At 36.9% G+C, this 20,411-nt stretch overlaps 1 protein-coding gene across 4 annotated transcripts; it reads right to left on the bottom strand.

Moving 5' to 3' along the window:
- Positions 1-1,683: 1,683 nt before the first annotated feature.
- On the bottom strand, positions 1,684-19,107 carry HTATIP2 (HIV-1 Tat interactive protein 2). 4 transcript variants are annotated; one of them, XM_051964725.1, is made up of 6 exons: positions 18,739-19,107; positions 17,251-17,446; positions 16,076-16,183; positions 5,882-6,019; positions 3,926-3,987; positions 1,684-3,083 (listed from the first exon to the last, which is right to left on the bottom strand). In XM_051964725.1, exons 1-6 carry the CDS (start codon positions 18,840-18,842, stop codon positions 2,858-2,860), a joined length of 834 nt encoding a protein of 277 aa, XP_051820685.1. In that variant the 5' UTR covers positions 18,843-19,107; the 3' UTR covers positions 1,684-2,857. The 4 variants fall into 4 exon arrangements, with proteins under 4 accessions (XP_051820685.1, XP_051820687.1, XP_051820684.1 ...); XM_051964727.1 differs by having other exon boundaries at positions 18,746-18,828; XM_051964724.1 differs by lacking the exon at positions 18,739-19,107 and adding an exon at positions 18,574-18,677.
- Between the last annotated feature and the right edge of the window lie 1,304 nt (positions 19,108-20,411).

Below are 20,411 nucleotides of genomic sequence, written 5' to 3'. Positions count from 1 at the left end.
ATATGCCAACCAAATCACAGGATTTTTTATATAGTTGTCTTGGTGATACTTCTTGACTGGGATAGTGGAGCTGTTTGCCATTTCCTTCTCCAGCTCATTTTTCAGATCAGGAAAGTGAGGCAAACATGGTTAAATGTCACACGGGTCACACAACTAGCAAGTATCTGAGGTCACATTTGAACTTTTCTTCCTGTCTCTGTGCCTTAAATCTAACCAATTATGCCATCTAGTTGTCCTGAAATCCCAGATACAGACAAAATAAAAATCTATTTGTACTATGTTACTTAGGATCTCTTCTATAATAGGTATCACATTTTAGGAAGCATACTAATAAATTAGACTATATATATATGTGTATATATATATATATATATATACATATATATATATGCATATATATATATAGTCAAGATTGTGTAAGATATTGAAATGATGTTATAAAATTAAGAGACTGGAGATGGTTAGCCTGGGATACAAAACAAATTGGGGATAGAAGAGAAGAAAAATGACAGCTCACTTCAGATGTTTGAAAAGTTGTCTCATGGAGATTGAACATTCAGGTCCTAAAGGGGAGAACTGAAAGAGCTAAGAATTAGAGCATCTTGATCCTTCTCCCAGCTCCACTTCCAATTTTATTTACCCTGTTCCAGCTCCCTTCTCATCCTGGATGATCCTTCTGAGCCTATAAACCTTTTCTCCCACTGGTAAGTTCCTTCTGGAACCTCCATTTTCAGATAATGGTCCAAGCAACAATTCATCCTTCTTCTCCTACCTCTGCTTCATCACTATGTGGTTGAGGAGTACCTTCTTCTCTGCCTATTTCTGCTTTCTTTTATGTTATCTTCTTTCAGTGAAAGACCATAAGACTAACATCTTTGCAAAGCTTTGTCTCATTTAAATTTAAATTTAAATCCAATTCATGATGTCATTGGCCCTTGGTCAAAGAAGGAAAAACAGTAATAAAATATTCTTTTATTAGAATGTTAACTACCTGAAGGTCCATATTCCAATTTGCAGTACTAAGCATTGTGCCTGATATGTAATAAGTATCAACAAATTCTTGTTGATAGTTTGGAATAGACTGCCATTAACAGTATTCAAACAGAAGCTGGATGTTAGGGAAGAGAATCATAGTTGGTGAAAGGATTAAACATGATCTTCTAAGGCTCCTTCTCTTCTAAATTCAGAGAATTGCAGTCTCCCTAAAAATCTCCAAGTCAATTCTGAAATGCTCTTAAGCCCAACCATGTGAAGTATAAAAGACCAACTTTGTCAATAATTTGTCAATAACTAAGCACTTGAAGGTGTTTTATGTGTAAATTCCAGTGGATAGTTAGCAAGCATTTATTAATCACCTACAATGTTCCAGGTACTGTGCAGAACCTTCTTGAGAGCAGGAAGCGCTCAGATAAGTAACTTTTGGGTATTCTTCTAGCACTGGTTCCTAGAGCCAAAGAATTCCCTAGTTCAGGGGTGCTTAACATGGAGTGCATGAACTTGTTTTGCAGCCATTTTGATTATTACATTCCAACTTATTTGGTTTCCTTTGTATTCCTCTGTATTTTATTTAATGAATATTAAAATATTGTTCTGAGAAAGGATGCATACCCATTCTTCCAATGTGGGCCAGGACACACAAAAGTTAACAAGAATTATATGCTACTTAATTCAAGAACCACAATATTATTAGAGAAATTCCCTTTTTATTATACATTATAAAGCATAAGTAAAGGCACAGGACACATTTAAGTCACCATGTACATACAGTATGGAAGAATCTATATAATCTGTACTGTAACATGCTTCTGTTCTTTGAGAAAAAAAGCCCCAAAACTTTTTTTTTTTAAAACAATGCTGTAAGTACTTTGCATAGGATGAGCAGGACCTACAGTATATTAGGAAAATGGACCAGAACTCACAAGTAATAGAACTATTTGAGATTCTAATGGATTGAAGAGAAAACCACAAAAGTTTAACCACTGATTCTCAACTGCAGGCTTCCAAAGGACCCCAGAGTCATCAAAAGGGTTGAATGAATTAATATGCAAAGCTATAGATAAGTAAATCTACCTTTCATAGATAAAATATTTCACACACATATAAATTGCTATTTTAAAAGAAAACTATATAGATGTTGTTAATAAAAATATAAAATCGTTTGGAAGTATCACTGAATTCATAGCAATTTTAATTAGATATTTTCTCAATAGCAGATGCCACAAGGATAATATGTGGGTGGTTACATCCATGAAATATGACATTTAAAAAAGATGGTTAACAGAATGCCTCCAAAAATTGTTGGGGGACAACTAGGTAGTACAATTAGATACAGCACCAGCCCTGGAGTCAGGTGGACCTTAGTCAGATACTTGGCAGTTACTGGCTATGTGACTCTGGTCAAGTCACTTATCCCTGATTGCCTTAAAAAAGAAAATTGAGAACTACTGAAATAAAGTAATTTTTTTAGGTAAACAATACAGTTAATAAGTAACTAGTGTTTTCAGATTGGCAAAGAACTTCATACATAAATATTTTTAATATATATTATAGCATTTGATCTTCATATCAATCTTATAAGTTTTTATAACAATAATTTATAATAATCATTATAGATAAAGAATTCAGGGCTGAGAGTATTTAAGTGATTTTTCCCAGAATGACCTAGCTGTTTTCTGATCTCCAAATCCAGTATTCTATCAACTATTCCACCAAAAGCCTTCAAATTACTATGTTATTATATGTCATGTTATATATGTAAACTATATTGTTTTATATTCATAATGACAATGTCAACCTGGTTATTACATGAGAATCAAAGGCATTTAAGAAGAAAAGGCAAAATTTTTCCCCATTGCGGTCATGGCTTGTCAACATCTTCAGATTTCCCAAGGTTATGGATAGCCTGGTTATCCAGCAACTCCATCTTCTTGTCACTTGGCATTACTAGGTTATTAAGCATTGCTCTGACAACAGTTGTAATAGGTACGGAATGATCTTTGGACCAAGAGGTTGGTAGTGAGCTAAAGAATTTTCTGGCCAACCACTCAGCTGGGCGGGACTCTTTTCTGTTACATAATAGGACTCTAAAATATACAAGAAAAATAAATGAGAGAATTTGGATAAAAGATTTCATCTTAGGCTTAAGGGAAAAAAAAATTAAGGAAATAGTTAATAATACCCAACAAGTATTTCCTACCTACCCTAAAAGCACTTTACTCCCATTTCTCATGAGAGCAAAGGGCAGGACTCCAGCAAGACAAACTAATACTATTATGCACAGTTAGAAAGAAAGAAAGGAGTAGTTTTCCTTAACTCTGTTCTCTTTAAATAATGGTTTTTAACCTGAGGAGTGTGAACTTTTTTTTTTTTTTAACATCATGATAACTGCATAAATTGAATTAATTTCCATTAAAATAATCCCATGTATTTTACTTTATGCATTTAAAAACATTATTCAAAGGAATCCATAGATTTTAACAGACTTCCAAAAGGGACACACACACACACACACACACACACACACACACACACACACTCCCTGCTGTAAAGGGTTAAAGGAATGGATTGTCTTGGCCATTTTGGGTCAGAGTCTGTTTTCTATTTCTTGACCAGACAGTTAAGAATAAAAATCAGGGGAATGCCTGGAGGGACAAGCATTGAAAAACACAATCTTTTAAGTGAGGTAAAATGTCTAATCCCAGAGTTCTGACACCATCAAAATGACCCTTTCCTCCATGGCTTTATCCATGACTTGAAGAATTCTTTAGCTCTCCATTACTTAGGACAAGAAATTTATTAAATTTTACTAAAATATAAAATTAATTGCTGCTTTTGACTTAAAATTAAAGTATCCAAGGTAGTATCAATTTCTTTCAGAGCCTAATTTAATCCTGAAGGCAAGTATATAGAGCACTGTAATACTTACGCAGGCCTAAAAATTGTGTACCGATCAAAGTTGAATTCTTCAACTTTGGCTTCTACTTCACCCTAAAAAAAATAAATCATCAATGTTTAATAAAAACCAACTCAGACTTACCTGCTGTTCTCTGACAAGCTCAAGACAGAATGACTTCATCCTCTGCAGAGTACCCAGTCCCCCAAAGCCTGAATTATCACCTATGATTCATTTCCTTCCATATTCCAAGGATTCATGATTACAGCAGTGTGGGCACATCATCCACCAACACAGATTACAACCTCTCCGTGCCTTAGTAAATGACTTGAGAAATTCATGACCTGCTGCTGCTGAGTCTCTCCTCACTTAATCAAGTTCTTGGATGAGAAGTACAGCCTACACAACAAGTATGACTCAAAACCAGTAGTTTTTAAGTTTAGACTCAAAACAAAGTCAACCTGGTAAATCACAGAGAGAGGTCCTATCAGAACTTTAGCCCCACTGGTATCATGTACAAGAACCCAAGCCTTTCTTCATGTTATGGCAGATAAGACTCTGATAAGAATCATAAATATATAAAATGAGAGAATTTTAAATCTGGAAAAGACCATGTCATCCAAATCTTTAATGACAAAATGGAAACTCATCTTAAATTGAATTTATTTTCTATATTTATTTTGTTTTCACTAATAGTATTTTTTTTTCAATTATAAGTAAAGATAGTTTTCAACAGTCTTTTTTTATAAGATTTTGAATTCCAAAATTTTCTCTCTCCTTCCCTTTCCCCAAAATAGCAAGCAATCTGACATAGGTTATACATGTACAATCATTAAAATGGAAGCTCAAAGAGATTAATAGACCTACTAAAAGTTCAATTCTAGAGAATTAGACAAGATTTCCTTTGAGGGCTCCTTCCAATTCTGAGATTTTCTTATAAACTTCTGATCCATCAATAAACATTTCTTAAGTGCCTACTATGTGCCGGCATTACGTTAAGCGCTGCAGATATAGAAAGAGGCAAAAGACAGGCTCCCTGCCCTCAAGGAGCTTATAATATAATGGGGGCAGACAACATATAAACAAATATACACACACCTAAAAAAATATGCGTGTATTTGTGTATGTGTGTGTATCCAGGATACATAGGAAATAATTAACTAAGAGAGCACTGGAATTAAAAGGAGTTGGGAAAGGCTTCATGTAGAAAGTAGCATTTTAACTGGTAAAGGAAGGCAGGGAGGTGAATTGTTATAGGTTAACGTCACATTGAGGTAGTGTGATGTAGTGGATGGAGAGTTGAGTTCAAAATCAGGAAGCCCTGTGTGCAAGTTCTGTCCCCTATAATCTCTGGACCATGTATGATGCTAAATAAGAGTGCCATTAGGCAGGGTATAAGACTATAAGTTACAGAGAAAGTTCTTATCTGCATTAGAAGGAAAAGTTCTTGGAGAGGAGCTTCCTGCAATCAGGAAATCACTGAGAAAGTACAAAAACAATAATATTTCACAATAATACAATTAAATATGTCTCTCTAGTCTCAAACTAATATTCCATATCAGTGGCTCTCAAAGGGCCCATTTCAACAGGTCAGTTCTTCCCACTGTACCATCCCTCAGTACAGTATGGGGAAGACAGAGGCAGTTTATTTGAAAATGAGAGGTCTTATTTGATCACAAGCTTACCATTTGCTAATGGTGTGATGAAATTACTAGAAAGTAATGTAATATTAAGACAAGAATAGAGAAGAATTCTCAATGATTAATCAAAATAAACACTAGAGGTCAGTATGGAGAGACATTTTCTAATGTAAGGTAACCCTCAAATTATTTTCAAAGCTAAAAGCACTTTTTTCCCATAGTAAAATGCTTTTCATAAGTATAATAACTCAAGGTCATCATAATTCACATTAACCTGATGAACTCACCAACCATCATTTAGAACAGCCAGATCTCTTAACTGTTTATAAAAATTGAAAAGTCTACAAACCTTAACTTGTAAATACAAAAAGCTGCTTGATTTATCAGCTCCTTTTGATGAAAGTAAGTTGAAATGTTTGCAACCTCCAGCTTTTGCCAGCTCTGCAGACTTTAACACATAATCCCGGTCAACACGAACAAATCCATCCTGAGGAAGGAATAAAAGATGTGAGGATGATTTCCAAGTGGCTGTGAGCTAGGATCGTGTCCCTTGGTTCATCTTAAAGATTAGTCTTTGTTTCTGGCTTGCACCCAAGCTATGTCCAAAGGCAGTGCTGAAATTCAAAGGAAGAAAGAATCCAAGAACAGACAGCAAGACAGAGAGCCAACTTGAGTAGAAAGGAGAAAAAAGAACAGCTGCAAGGGAAAAACCAAAGAAAAATGATACACAAAAACCCAAGAGGCCCAGGAAAAATAACTAAAGGTTAGGAAACTTTCCACATCTTCAGTTTTTATCATTTTTTTTCTACCACCTACATCTATGTTGTATTTTGTTAATCTCTCTCAGCTCACACTGTGTGTTAATGGTAAATTCTTTATAATCTTCTTACAATTTATATTCCTATTCCCAAACTGTGGTCCAAGGACATGATCCTTTTTTTTTTTTTTTGCTGTTCTCCACAAATAGCATCCATTTCCTGACTCAAAGCAACATCAAATGGTGGTCATCCCTGTCTGAAATTCTCTTTTTACTCTCTCTGCTCCTTGCTTCCTTCAGCTCTCTACAAGATCCCTTTCCTAGTCCTTAATGCCATTGGCTTCCCTTGGAGACCATCTCTACTTTACCCTAAATATATCTTATTTGTAAATGGCTACATCTAATTTTTTTTAAAGACTTTGAACTCCACCTGTGTGTGTGTGTGTGTGTGTGTGTGTGTGTGTGTACTTTTCTTTGTATCTCTAGCATTTAGAACAGTGCCTGACACATAGTAGCACTTAATAAATTTGATTGATTTGATGAACCAAAACTACATATTTTAATAATCCCACTGTGTGCTAGAGACATACAGAATACTTTGTTCAATTATAAGCACCAGATTCTAAAGAAGGACATTAACAAAAAGAGCTTGCCCAGGGACAGGAAACTAGAATATGAGAATTCTACAAACCACAACATATGGGAAACAATTGAAAGAAATATAACCCAGAGAGAAGATTCAGCTATCTGGAAGCCTCTGATGTGACCCAGGGCAAAGTAACCAGAATGGTATGTTCTTGATACATATTGAAGACTACCATTGTAACAACTTTCAGGAAAAAAAAAATCTGACATAGACTGAGACAGCTGACTAGTTAAACTCAAATGGGGAATGAAGATCAAAGAATCAAAGATTTAAGGCTAGAAGGAATCTTGGGATTACTTCATCAAAGTCTTCAAGTTTCAAGTGGCAATAAATGAAACTTCACCAACCAATCTAATACAACCTCGTTCCCAAACAAAGGACAATTAAAAAAAAATTAGGCAGAAAAGTAACTGGATGGCCTTTGGTTCTTTAGAATGAGTCTTATCACAAAAGCCTGGTATCCTATAAATAAGAGACAGCTAAAATTAAAGCATGAATGTCAATTTTCATGTACCCTCAAGTTATTCAAACTCGTGTGTTACGATGGTTTTGAATCCTTCAGTGGGGAGATATCAATTCTATTTTTTTAAATGATGAACAAGTTACTAATACATTATTTGAAATTCAACCTTTTTGCTTTAAAGCAGATAATACTTTTAACCAAAAATTAAGTTTAAGTGTCCGTGCCCTTTATAATGGCAGGCCTGAGTTCAAACCTCAGGCTTTCCCATTTATTGCCTATGAAATGAAAGATCATTTACACAATCTGATTCTCCTTTTCCTCGTCTGTAAAACGAATAAATTGGATTAGATTAATTCAATAACAATTTATTCAATGTTTATCATAGACCTGTTCCAAAGCAGAAGGAAGCAGGAAGACTCAATAGGTTTTCCTACCTATTAAGTCCATTCTCTGACATATACTGGCTACAAGATTCTGGGCAAACCACTCGCTGACTGAGACAACTCTCTAAATTGCAAAGAAGGTGCTGACTTGTCTTGAAAGAAAGAACTTTCTGATCTGAGAGTTCCTTACATTAGCAGTTTTCAAAACTTTTTGTTCTCAGGACCACGTTACACTTTTGAAAATTACTGAAAATCTGAAAAAAACTTTTTTATATCGACGATACCTATTTATACTTATTATATTACAAATGAAAATGAATACATTTAAATATATTACTTTATGTACCATAATAAACTCATTATGCAGTAACATAATTTGCATGGTGAAAAGTAACTATTTTTTTTTAATTAGAAATAAAAGTAGCATTATTTTACAGATTTCTGCAAATTTTCTAAGTATCTAAGCTAACAGAAGGTGGCTGGACTCTCATGTAATCTGTATTCAATCTGTAGTGGTGTGCTGTTTCGGTTGAAGTACATGAAGAAAACTCAGCTTCATACGAATACATTATTAGAAAAGGGAGAGGAAAATTTTGGGCAAATAACATCTCGTATTATTATAAAAATAATTTTGAGCTTGTGGATCTCCTAAAAGGATCTTAGGAAACTCTATGGATCAGTGGACCACACTTTTGAAAATCATTGCCTTATACCAATGAAATCATAAATCTAGTCCAAAAATTGAACTGTTTGGGGCACTAGGGGCAAGGACAAAGAATGATACAAGTAACCTCCTCTACAATCCTTTTTAGCTTCTTTAGATATTATAATTTAGTTATAAAGACATAATTTAAATTATATTTTTATAATTATATAGTTATAGAGATATAAAGATATAAATATCTTTAGATATTATAATTTAGTTTAGGGCTGCTTAAACTTAAAACTCATGACTACTTTTCAGCCAAAAAATTTTTCATGGCCCTGGATATATAGGTATACAAATCAAACTGATAATAAATCGTAACTTCATGATCCCATCACAACCAGCTCAATTTTCTAAATCTGGAGATAAGGAAACTGACTCCCAGATTTAGAGATAGAATTTACCTAAGATAACAGAACTTCCCCCAAAATATAAAACTAGTCAGTGAGAGCCAGGACTGGTAGAACTCAGTTCAATCCATGCATACTTTCTATTTATAGTAATCCTTTACTTTCAGGAAAGTTAACCTATTTGTACATTCTTAAACACTCCCTAGCCTACCTTTGACAGGCACAAATTCATTTTGGAATCAGTGTTGCACAAACCTGCCTGAGGTACAGGCAGCTCATATCAATCAAGAAAGCAGCTAGCTTCCCTAGGCAGGAATCTAAGTTATAAGTGCAGGTGATTGAAAGGATTGCTTTAATTTAAAAGTTTTTCCCATTGGTTTTTACTTGGTAAAACGAAGATTCATTTTGTTTCTGCTTTTCTTCTTTATCCATTCTCCCTCCCACTAGCAGAATTCTGATTTTCAGAAGCAGACATTTTATACACCAAAGTGCCAAAGTTGGTGGGTGAAATATTAATTCTTACTTTTTTTTTAAGGGGCACTATTTGGAAGGATTATTGTCGGTGTCTGTGGTAAGACTCCCTGTCTTTTATCCACTTCTCAAAAAGAGAAGGGCTCAGCCAATCAAAAGCCCCTAAACCGACGCTGTCTCTGTTAATCCAAGGCCAGTAAAGGGACACTTTGATTAAACGGGGACCCTAATTTATTTAGCTTTAGTTCTGGATCAGCCTCTTGTTAATAGAGTGCTGTCGTCTCCGATTGTTGGAGGAAAATTAAAGTGACATAAATACCATGGGACTCTTTCAATCTGGTTAGTCTGCTACCTCACATCAATGCTACCCCAGCCATCAGACGCTGGCGTCCTTCCTTTCACTGGTCTCGCTAACAACTGACAACCGTTCCTAGGAGGACGAGCACCCACGCTGCCACTGGAGCCCCACACTTAACCCATCATCCCCACTCAATGGGGCCTATTTGACAAGGTGCCCATACCTTTCTCCATTGCTGGTCCCAGGGACAAAGCTAAATATTGTTTTATTAGCAATCAATGGCCTGATAATCCACAACAATTCTACAAATCCACTGAGCTCCCAAGCAGATTAGAAACATGGCTGGGTTTCCACCCCCATGCCCACTCAATTTTTGAATTTCATCTCCCTCACTCTGATGCATGGCCTTTTAGCTGGAGAACAAATCTCAAAGCCAAATCTGGCTAGAGTTCTTTAATGTGGCCAGCTCCCAAAGACTTAGAACTCACACTTAAATGTGAGGCCAGAGACGCCTCACAGGTGCCTTTGTGTGCAAGCTTCAGCCAAACTCCCACAACCCTTTGGAAGGGCAAAGATTCCATTTGTTCAAAGAAAGGGAGCTCACTTGAAAGGACCTTACTAAAAACATCTACCCCCTTCCCACACCCAACACACACACATGCAAAAGCCACAAGCCCTCAATGCTCCAAGATGCTTCTGTAAAAAAATTAAGGACTCAAATTCCTTCTTTGTTTGTTTTAAATAAAGAACACAAACTATTCAATTTGGGAAAGAGCAGTTTCTAGGCTGTAATAAGTGAAGCAAGGACACATTTAGCAAAGGATTAACGTAACCCAAAATCCAGCCACAATCGCTCTTTCCTTCTTTGCATGAAAACCCACTTAAAAGAAAAATCCTAATAAAGGCATTCTTTCTATGGCACCATTTGGATTTTAGAGTTGGAAGACATGCTGGTGATCATATAATCTGACGCCCTTTCCTTGAGGTCACAAGACAAACAGAAGAGCCAATATTCAAATCTATATCTCACTCTTTCATGGAGGGCTTGTATTCCTCATTACCTTCCTCAACAATTTTTCTTTTTTTGTTCAGTCATTTCAGTCATGTCTGACTCTTCATTGGCTTCATTTGGGGTTTTCTTGGCAAAAATACCAGAGCAATTTGACACGTCCTTCTCTAGCTCATTTTACACATGAAGAAACTGAGGCAGACAAGGTTATGTAACTTGCCCATATAGCTTGTCAGTGTTGGAAACAGTAAATTAACTAGTAAGCTAGTAAATTTACTACTAATTTAGTTAGTACACATTATTACTAGTGAGACTAAGATTAAACTCAAGAAGATGACATTTCCTGACCAGGCACTCTATTTACCCGTACCACCTAGCTGCCACAACAATTTTTCTCCTTCATCTGTAATGAGAGTTTTTTTGAAAGCATCATTTCCATCAATAAAAAAGAAGGAAGGAAACAATCATTTATTAAGTGTTTACTTTGTTCCAGGCACTGTGATAAACTCTACTGGGTCCCTAGAATTTTTCTCCACCAACTTTCCCAGTTCAACACACATTTATTAACCACCTACTGTATGTAAAGTTACTATACAATTATAAATGCCAAGAATATAAAGACACAAATAAGATGGCACTACCCTACTCATTTAGTGTGCTATTGAAACTGATATTCTATTTAATCCTGGTACAACTTATACATAAAATAATATAAAAGTAATGGCAGGGGAAGAAACTGCTAGCATCTAGAAAGTTCAGGAAAGATTTCACAGAAGAAATGTCACCTGAGTAGAATTTTTAAGGAAACTAGGATTCTTAAAGGTGGAATTGAGAAGGGAGTTTGTGCAAAGAAACAATAATCAACCAATCAACTTGCATCTAGTTATTATGCACAAGGCACAATCTAATGGAAATTAACATGAGGCATAAAAGAGATATAATGAGACCCTTACCTCTTTTCTATGATCAAATACAAACTCTTCTATTTAGGATTTAATGCTCATTTGAATCTGGTTCTAATCTACCTTGCCAGCCTCATGATATATTACTACCCTTCACAAATTGTTCAGTCTAGTCGAATTGGCCTATTTGCTGTTCCTCCCACGTAGCTGTTCCTCTGCCATCTCTGCACCTTACATAAGCTGTCTACCATGTCTAGAAGAAACTCCCTCCTTACCTCTAAGTTTCAGAATCCCAGTTTTTTCTAAAACTCCTTACAAATGCCCACTGAAAAAAAAACAGTATAAACCTTAGTTGGTTATAAGCTTTATGTCCTCATAAAGGCAAGGCACTTGTGCCTTATTCAAATACTGCATATGCCCCTGAACACAACAAATACTTAATATTTATTAAATTTTAAATGAATATTAATATTCAATATTTAGTATTAATACTAAAAATATTTTACCAACAGTACTTTTGGGTTAAAAAGCATGACACACATTCTTTCAAATACATCTGGAACGGTCATTTCAGACCCTCTTCTTCAAACACCTCATTTGACAGATATGGAAACCCCTCCAGAAAATCAAAGCAATTTTTCAAAGTCACAATGATAATCACATCAACTTGAAGTGGTAAGAGAGGAAGGAAATATTTCCATTTTATAGATAAGGAAACAGAGAGTTTAATAAGTAAAGGTTTTGATCAAGGTCACATTACTAGTTACTTGCAAAGTTAAGCTGCAAATATAAATCAAACCCAAACTATTTTCCTCTAAAGAGCAGAACTAATGTGAATCTAGGACAGCAAGGAAGGTCTGGAGTACCATATTATTTACTAGCTCTGTGATCCTGAGCAAGTCATTTTACCCTGTTTGCCTCAGTTCCCTCAACTGTAAATGAATTGTTCAAGGAAACAGCAAACGACTCCACTATCATTTGCAAAGAATCCCAAATAATATCATGAAGAATCAGACATGACTAAAAAACAAATGAACAAAATGTGATTTTCTCCTACCCTTATACTTACTAAAATTTTCTCCTTTCCGTGTCATGTTTTTTGAACTAGAACAGCCAGAACAAATAATGTCTGGGTAAGCAAAAGCAAATCTCATTTCAATATACAAAAGACAGAAACAACAACAAAATAAATCATGCTACAAGATGAAGAAAAAAAAACCTTCTCCCCACCGATGAACCATATACTTCTACAAAATCTGAATAGAGCAAAGTCTAGTGGACAATGCTTTAGAGTTAGCTGTAGAAGATTTTAAGCTTTAGGCTTAAAATTAGTCTTGGATTTTAGTGAACCACCACCAAAATCAGCCTGGCCTCATTGAAACAGTGGAAAGTTCCACGTAAAAGTAGAAAACTTAGATGAATGAATGAATCAATCAAATATTTCCTTCAAGGATATGCTATTCCGTACAGTTAAGAGCTTGAAGCATAAAAACATTTTCTTGATCATTGCCTGCTCTACTCATCCTCAGGGGATTATGGACATGAGAATCTATTTATTTGGGCCAGAGAAGTTATGTGACTGGCTCAGCATCACACAGGCAGTAAGAGAAATAGATTCATGCTCTCTACTAACATCTCTCTCTAAGGGCTAATCATCTCTCCCTTCTTTCCAAGACAGAGTCTAAAAATCTAACTTAGCAAATGATGTCTACTTTGAAAAGTAAAAAATATTTAACAGCATCTGAGCCATAATAGTCAATTACCTGGGATCACCCATTACAGGTGAGGAAGACTATATGAGTTTATTCTACATGGGTCTTCTTTGTCTATATTTGACAATAAGCTTTAAGGGAAGGGATTACTTTTTTTTTTACTCATTACACATGCTCTTTATCCTCAGCAAAGAAATTTTGTCAAAGGAATAAACAATAGTTCAGATAGAAATCAGAGCCAGAAAATTAACTCTTGCAGATGAGACAGGGACCTCAATGTAAATTTGTACTGCAGCATACTAAATGATCTTCTCGTGTCAATAAACAAACAGGTCTCTCATACTGCAGCTAATATATAAGGGAGTATCTTTCTGAACAAAAGCTGAGTTGAGCTATTAGTAATGAGAAGATAGAAAACTGGAAATCATGCTAAACAACTCTGAGTCACCATCTGAGGCTGAATCATTAATGAAGGTTCAATTATCACTAGGGGCTAAGTCGTGTCTAGATGTTCTGCTGCTTTATTGCTGATGTGTAAAGTCTGGCATGAAGGGGAAGGAAGAAAAATAAAGAAAGGGGAAAGGAAGGAAAGGGAATAACAGAGAGTGGGAAAGGAGGAAGAAAGAACACATTTCTAAATCAAATTTTCTGAGGGAAGGAGGCAGGTGTAGAATTCAGTGACAAAAACAATGGCTAGTTCCAATTAATCAGACCTAATGATATATAATTGTTAAGGAAAGAATATCATTGTCAGATTCAAGGTCATCAGCTGTTGGCTCTTTAAGAACCTTATAGGGAATATGGTGGCAAGGTCCCCTCAGCATCCCATCAGCTTTACAGAGGACTGTGGCAAGTATATAATTTCCCTAAATAGCTAAAAGGATGTGCTGATACATTTACCAGCTCCATTGACCATTGAGCTCATGTGGCTTTTGGATACTGTGATTGGCCAGTTCACCTTATTCATATCCCCATTACTCTCTCACTCAAATTTGTGCCTCTATATATCCAATCTATTGGGTATATTACCAAATCTATTGCCAAAGTCCTGTCATTTCTCCATCATTCCTATATATCCCTCTCTCCTCACTCACATACTTGCCTAACCTAGGGAAAGTGCTGATCACTTCATTCTTGGACTACAGCAATAGCCTACTGGCAAGTCTTGCCTCATGCCAGTTCATCTTCTACTCAGTTGCTATTGTAATCTTCCTAATGTTCCTAATGTACACATCTGACCCTGTCATTCACCTACTCGATAGACTCCAGCAGCTTCCTACAAACTACAGCTCTGATCCCCTGCTAGCTTCATATTATACTGCCTTAGAAAACCACAAATTAACAGGATTTGTTTTGTATTGCATTTTTATTTATTTTATCAAACATTTTCCAATTATATTTTAATTCAGTTAAGCCTACACTCAGAATTTTGTTTGTGGGCTGAAAGATTTGACACCTCTGACCTACAAGATCAAATCTAAAATCTCTTGTCTTTCTTTCAAAGGCCTTTGTCACCTGGTCCCTTCCTACCTTTCCAGTCATATGACACTTTCCCTATCTACAAACTAGAAATATTGGCCTTTCTTGAAGCTCTCATATGTGATCATTCATTTCCCAACTCCATTTCTTTTCATTGATTCCTCCCACACCTGGAATATATTCCCTCACTACTTCCACCTCTTGGTTTTCAGGTTTTCTTGAAGATGCTCTTATCTCACCTTCTGATAGAAGCTTTCCCATGTCCCACACAACTAGTGCCCTCCTCCTGAGCTTACCTCAAATTTCCCTTGTATAAATCTTTGCATATAGATAAATATATTTGTATTTGTACCATATATTTGTATATACTAGTTTTTTAATGTGAACCCCTTAAAGAGACCATATTTTTATCTTTCTTTGTACCAGAACTTGGTACAGTATCCCATAGATAGTAAGGGCTTAATTAAATGTTCCTTTCCTGAAAAACTAAATTTCTCAATATCTAATATAGGACTGTAGATGGTGGGTTTTCCCATTCTCTCTGGCAGTTTCTTCTGTTATAGTTGCAAGCAGAAGGTTCAGCACAAGGCCAAAGACAGACTGCCAATTTTATGGCTGTCCCCAGGTAACCCTGTGTCTTCAAAGTTCTGACTTCAGCACAATTTATAAATAGAGACTCATGGAAATACCTAGCACTTTATTAAATACTTTTCTAAGTCTGGTACTTAGTTATTACAACAAATATAATGAAATATTATTTCACCATGTGAAATAACATAAAGAATTCAGAAAAATAGGAGACTTGTATAAACTGATAACATGAAAAGTAATATATATAATGAGACAATGTTCAAGAAAACAATCCTAAAATGTTCCAAACTCAAGTTACCTGAAATTACCAGTGCAAGGGGAGAAACAAGATCCCTTTTCTTAACTGACAAGTTGGAAGGTGATGGGTGTGAAATACTGCATATATTATGACATAGTTATATTGTCAATTGGTTTTTGTTCAGCTTCTTAATTGATATGAATGAATGAATGAATGAATGAGTGAGTGAATTAACGAAGAAGAGGGAGAAAAGAAAGAAAGAAAAGAGAAAAGGAATGACGAAAGGAAGAAGAAAGAATGTTATAGATGGGAAAAAACAAGGATAACTGAAGTACTCAGAACTTTCCAGAGTATAACATAAAATGGAGCAGCATATCACTTTGAGTGATGATTCTCTCTTAGGAGAGCATATAAAGTCTTTCTCAGTGTGGCCAGTAGTACCTGAGTAGGTGGAATGGAAGATGAAAGGATGAGAAGAAAAGAAATCTTGGAGATTCTCCTTTAACATGAAGGTCAAGAGGATTATTTCCTTTCTTACCGCACCAGCTTTACTTCTGGTAGTTCCCAGGCAACAAAATCCAACATCATGGCCTTGGAAAGCCGAGGAATATTCATCAAGTTTTTCAAAATCCACCACTTCTTGATTCTAAGTAATAAGCACACAAATAAGAATTACTATATAGTGTTTAAAAAAAAAACCTTAAAGAACGAAACATAAGACACTATAAGAGTCAATCAATTAACATTTACATTTACAAACTCATTTTCACCTATAGCTAAAGGATTTTCTCTCTGCAGAGCTCTCACAGCCCTTAGGTACACAAAAAAGAAATATAAAATTATTTATCAATTAACAATAGCACCAAATTAAAATTTCTATGCCACTTCCCAATGATTTCTGTATTAAGTCACAGAAGGGGTGCTGCTCTGGAAGAGAGAGCTCTCTATAATCATGAAAAGGCAAATGCTTCATTTATATCTTTCTCTATCCCTAACCACTTATTTAGCTCAGTGGTTAGCATGCAAAGGCACTTAATAAATGCTTGCTGACTTGAATCTATTCTCTTCAATTAGATAGGTGAAAATTCTACTAAAGTACTAATGAAAACTATTAGAATAATTCCCTAGCTTTAATGTATATCACCACATCAACGTCTGGGGACACAGACTAGAAGTGAAGAGGTTGTTGTCCGAACAGCATCGAACAAATAATCTCAAATGGACAAGACAATTAACCCACAAAGGTGTCTCTATATTTATGTCTCTCCCAAGCTCCTTGAGGGCAGGAACTATTTTTGAACCTCTGTTCTTGAACAAGTCTCACACATAATAGATACTTAATAAATGCTTGCTTTTTATTAATTTGTATCGCCACTCTGACACAAAAAGGATGAGTACTTTACTGAGGTTCCTTTCATAAACACCTCAATGCTTCTATCAATTACCAGGCCCCAACCTGTTTGACTTCCATGTGCAATCCCCTAAATCTTGTGTTTATGGTGCTTTACACATGATGAATACACAGACACACACATACACCCCTGGCTTATCCAATCAAGTGATTTGCATAAAGAAAGTCCAGCTGAAAAAGAAATAATCATAAAGGTCAACTTTTGCCAAAGCAACACAAAGGCTTTAGTATTGAAATACATTCTATAGGGTTATTTCTAAGAGTTTTGCAATTGTGCTAACCCATAACACTCTATATATTACCACATCTTTATAAGCTTCCTCTTCAAACTCTATTTTCCTGCGTCCAATGAGGGTGACTTTAGAAAACAGGTTCTCTTTCAGAATTTCTCGAAGGAGCACTTGGCCAGTTTCTCCTGAGGCCCCCAGAATGAACACAGATTTATTCTGCATCCTGAAGTCTTCCCGCAACTTTGGCAAGGTTCCTGTGTCTGCCATGCTGAGTGCAAGAGAAATATCAAATGTTAAAGGCTTGTTAATAGTTTGTTTTTTCAGAGAATGGGTCAGATCACTAACCTAAGGATAAGAAATGGGAAAAAGCAAAGGCTTTGGATCAGGAGCTAGAGGATCCAGGTTAAAATCTGAGCTCTACACATTAAGCAATTACCTGTATAACACTGGGCAAGTCCCATAGGCTCCTCTGCTTTGGTTACTTCATCTGCAAGATGATGCAACTGGCCTAGACTTTCTAGTAATCCTAAATCCTGTGGTCCTAAGAGAGTGGAACGCAAAGCAGGGACTTGAACATAGGGTTGAAAGGCTAAGTAAGCTAGTGAAAAGCCCATATCTTATTTTCAAACCTTATCTGTTATTGTTGTTCATGACCGCATGTATATACTTTTCGTGGGGTTCTCTCAGCAAAGATACTTTAGTGTTTAGCCAATTTCTTTCTCCAGTTCCATTTTCCAGATGAGCAAACTGAGGTAAACAGGGTTAAGTGATTTGCTAATAAGTGTCTGAGGCTAGATTTGAACTCAAGTCCTCCTGAGTACAGATCCAGTTACCACTTCACTACTTGACTGTCCTAGCTGATCTCATTCTGGACACTGAATTTTACTCAAAGTATCGTTTTTTGTTAGGGTGGGAAGAAGCGATTTACAGTTAGAATCTGGAATGGGAAAGGCGTTTTTCTAATTTTCTGATCCATAAAGGAGAGGTAGGGGTGGACTGGAGCTGGGAGAAGGAAGGGTGGAGAAACTGATGAGTCAGGTAGATTGCCAAACTCACCAGAGCACCAGGGAAGGGGCCTGCAGAGGGCTGCTTCCTTCTATGTACTTAATCTCCAAAAATACAAACCACTTCATTGGGAGTCTGAACGTCCCACCTCAATGGGACCCCAGGGCCAGGGCCTCGGGAGGAGCAGAGCTGGGACCACTCCCAGTCTCATTAAATACTAAGAACAACAACCGGGAGGAGAGGGCGGGGCCGCTGGGCTCCTACGTTCCCTAAGGGCTGGCGTGACCACCGCTGCAGGGAAAGGGAGGGGAGGCCCGCTGCGCGTTGCGTGGGGGCGACGGTGAGGGGCCGACCTCTACCTGCTCACTAACTGGGCAGGGGGGGCAGTACCTGGAGCCGGGCGGCTCCTCCTCCGGACCTTCCAGGTGCAGGTGAGGCAGGAGCAGCGCAACTGACAGCAGCAGCAGCAGCACGGCCGTGCCCGCCCCCAGCCCCGAGCCCTGCCACATCCCCCTCCCCGCCCAGGCTCGCCCGCCCCCCAGTCTGCCTCCCAACCTGATACCCGGGCTCCGCAGGCCTCCGAATCTTCCGGCTGGATGACTCAGGTCACCGCCTCCCCAGGCCTGCGTCAGACGGGGGTGGGCGGGGTTCTGCCGCATCCGGAGCGGGGATGCTCCCCTGGCAGTGACGCCGCGTCAGTTACTAAGCAGGCAAAGTGAGCGTGCAGGTGCGGGCCAGGTAGCGGGCTCCCGGGGCGGAGCGCTCACACCCACACTCATCTACAGGAAAAAGATAGTCGCATACACACATTCACATCCAGATCTCCAGGAAAAAAAGATACCCATACAAACCCAGATCTCCAGGAAAAAGATACTTGCAGACTCACTCACACACCCAGATCTCCAGGAAAAAGATACTCATACACAGAGGCACACACACACCAGATCCGTAAGAATTTAAAAAGCCTTATTTGGTATGATGTCTCAAAACTAACATAATGGGGGGGAAATAAACAAATTATATAAAGCAGTATGTAACCAAGTGCTAAATTCTGTAGAAAAATGGTAAATGTCCTAGGAGTTCAGAGAAAGTAACATTCTGGGTATGCTATTAGCTACAAAAAGGGACTTGATTAATTGTTTTGGTTATTGTCTACACTTAAGAAAGTGAAGGAGAAAATAAGGCGGATTAAACTTAAAAATGTATTCTGCCTACTGTTTTTTAAGAGCTGGTTGTTAAATATTTTATCAGCATACTCTTGCTGACCAGAATAATGTTTCCAAGAAAAGCATTACTGAAGAAGTTAGATGTTGAACTGGGTTTAAAAGGAAGAGCTTTGCATGACCTGAAGGGCATGAAGTCCAATCTGGTCCTCAGGTTCCTTTTCTGCAGAATAGGAATAATTTACCTTATGTTGTTATTGTTTAGTCATTTCCGTTGTGTCTGACTTTTTATGACCCCATTTATAGATGAGGAAATAGAGGCCAATAGCTAGACACTGGTCTGAGACCAGATTTGAGCACAGGAAAATGAATCTTCCTCATTTTAAACCCAACTGCCCTTCATAGGGTTATTGAAGGGATCACACAACTGCAAACCTTATAGCATTCTCTATACATTAACTATTATTATTTTCATTATTTTTAATTGTTCATAAACTTTCCCTTACATAAAGTCAAATGATGTTGTCATTTCTGTTCATTAGCTATAGGTCTTTTTCCTGAGACTAAGCAATGGATGACATCCATAACAACCAGGTTGAAGGTAGGACTTTCCCAATGCCTAATTCTTCCTAGTGAACAGGACCAAGTTATCTTATAGTTAAATGTCCCCTATAGACACTTTCTTTACAAATTTTTGCTCTCTTTGGTATTCTTCCTCAGTGCTTATCTTTTATACATTTACTTTTGAAGTTTGAGTTCTTTAGAAGAGTTCCTAATGAAGCTATACAGCCTCTTCAGATGTCATCTTCTTACTGTCATTTACAGTTGTTTAATTTTGCTTTTATTTTAGACCATAAGTTTCTAATCTTTTTATGTGTATTATGGACTTTAATGGTAGTCTAAGGGGGTAGTCTATGAACCCCATCTCAAAAAATGTTATTAGTGAAGAAATTAATTATACAGGTTTGCAGAGGAAACCAATTATAACTGAAATAGAGTAATCAAATTTTTTTTTTAAAAAACTTCATGGACCTAAAGTTAGGAACTCCCAACTTAAGGGGCAGC

Source organism: Antechinus flavipes, chromosome 6, assembly GCF_016432865.1.
Source record: "Antechinus flavipes isolate AdamAnt ecotype Samford, QLD, Australia chromosome 6, AdamAnt_v2, whole genome shotgun sequence".
NCBI classification, from domain to species: domain Eukaryota; kingdom Metazoa; phylum Chordata; class Mammalia; order Dasyuromorphia; family Dasyuridae; genus Antechinus; species Antechinus flavipes.
Note: the sequence above shows the minus strand (reverse complement) of the source record. Positions and strands in the feature narration are given on the sequence as shown.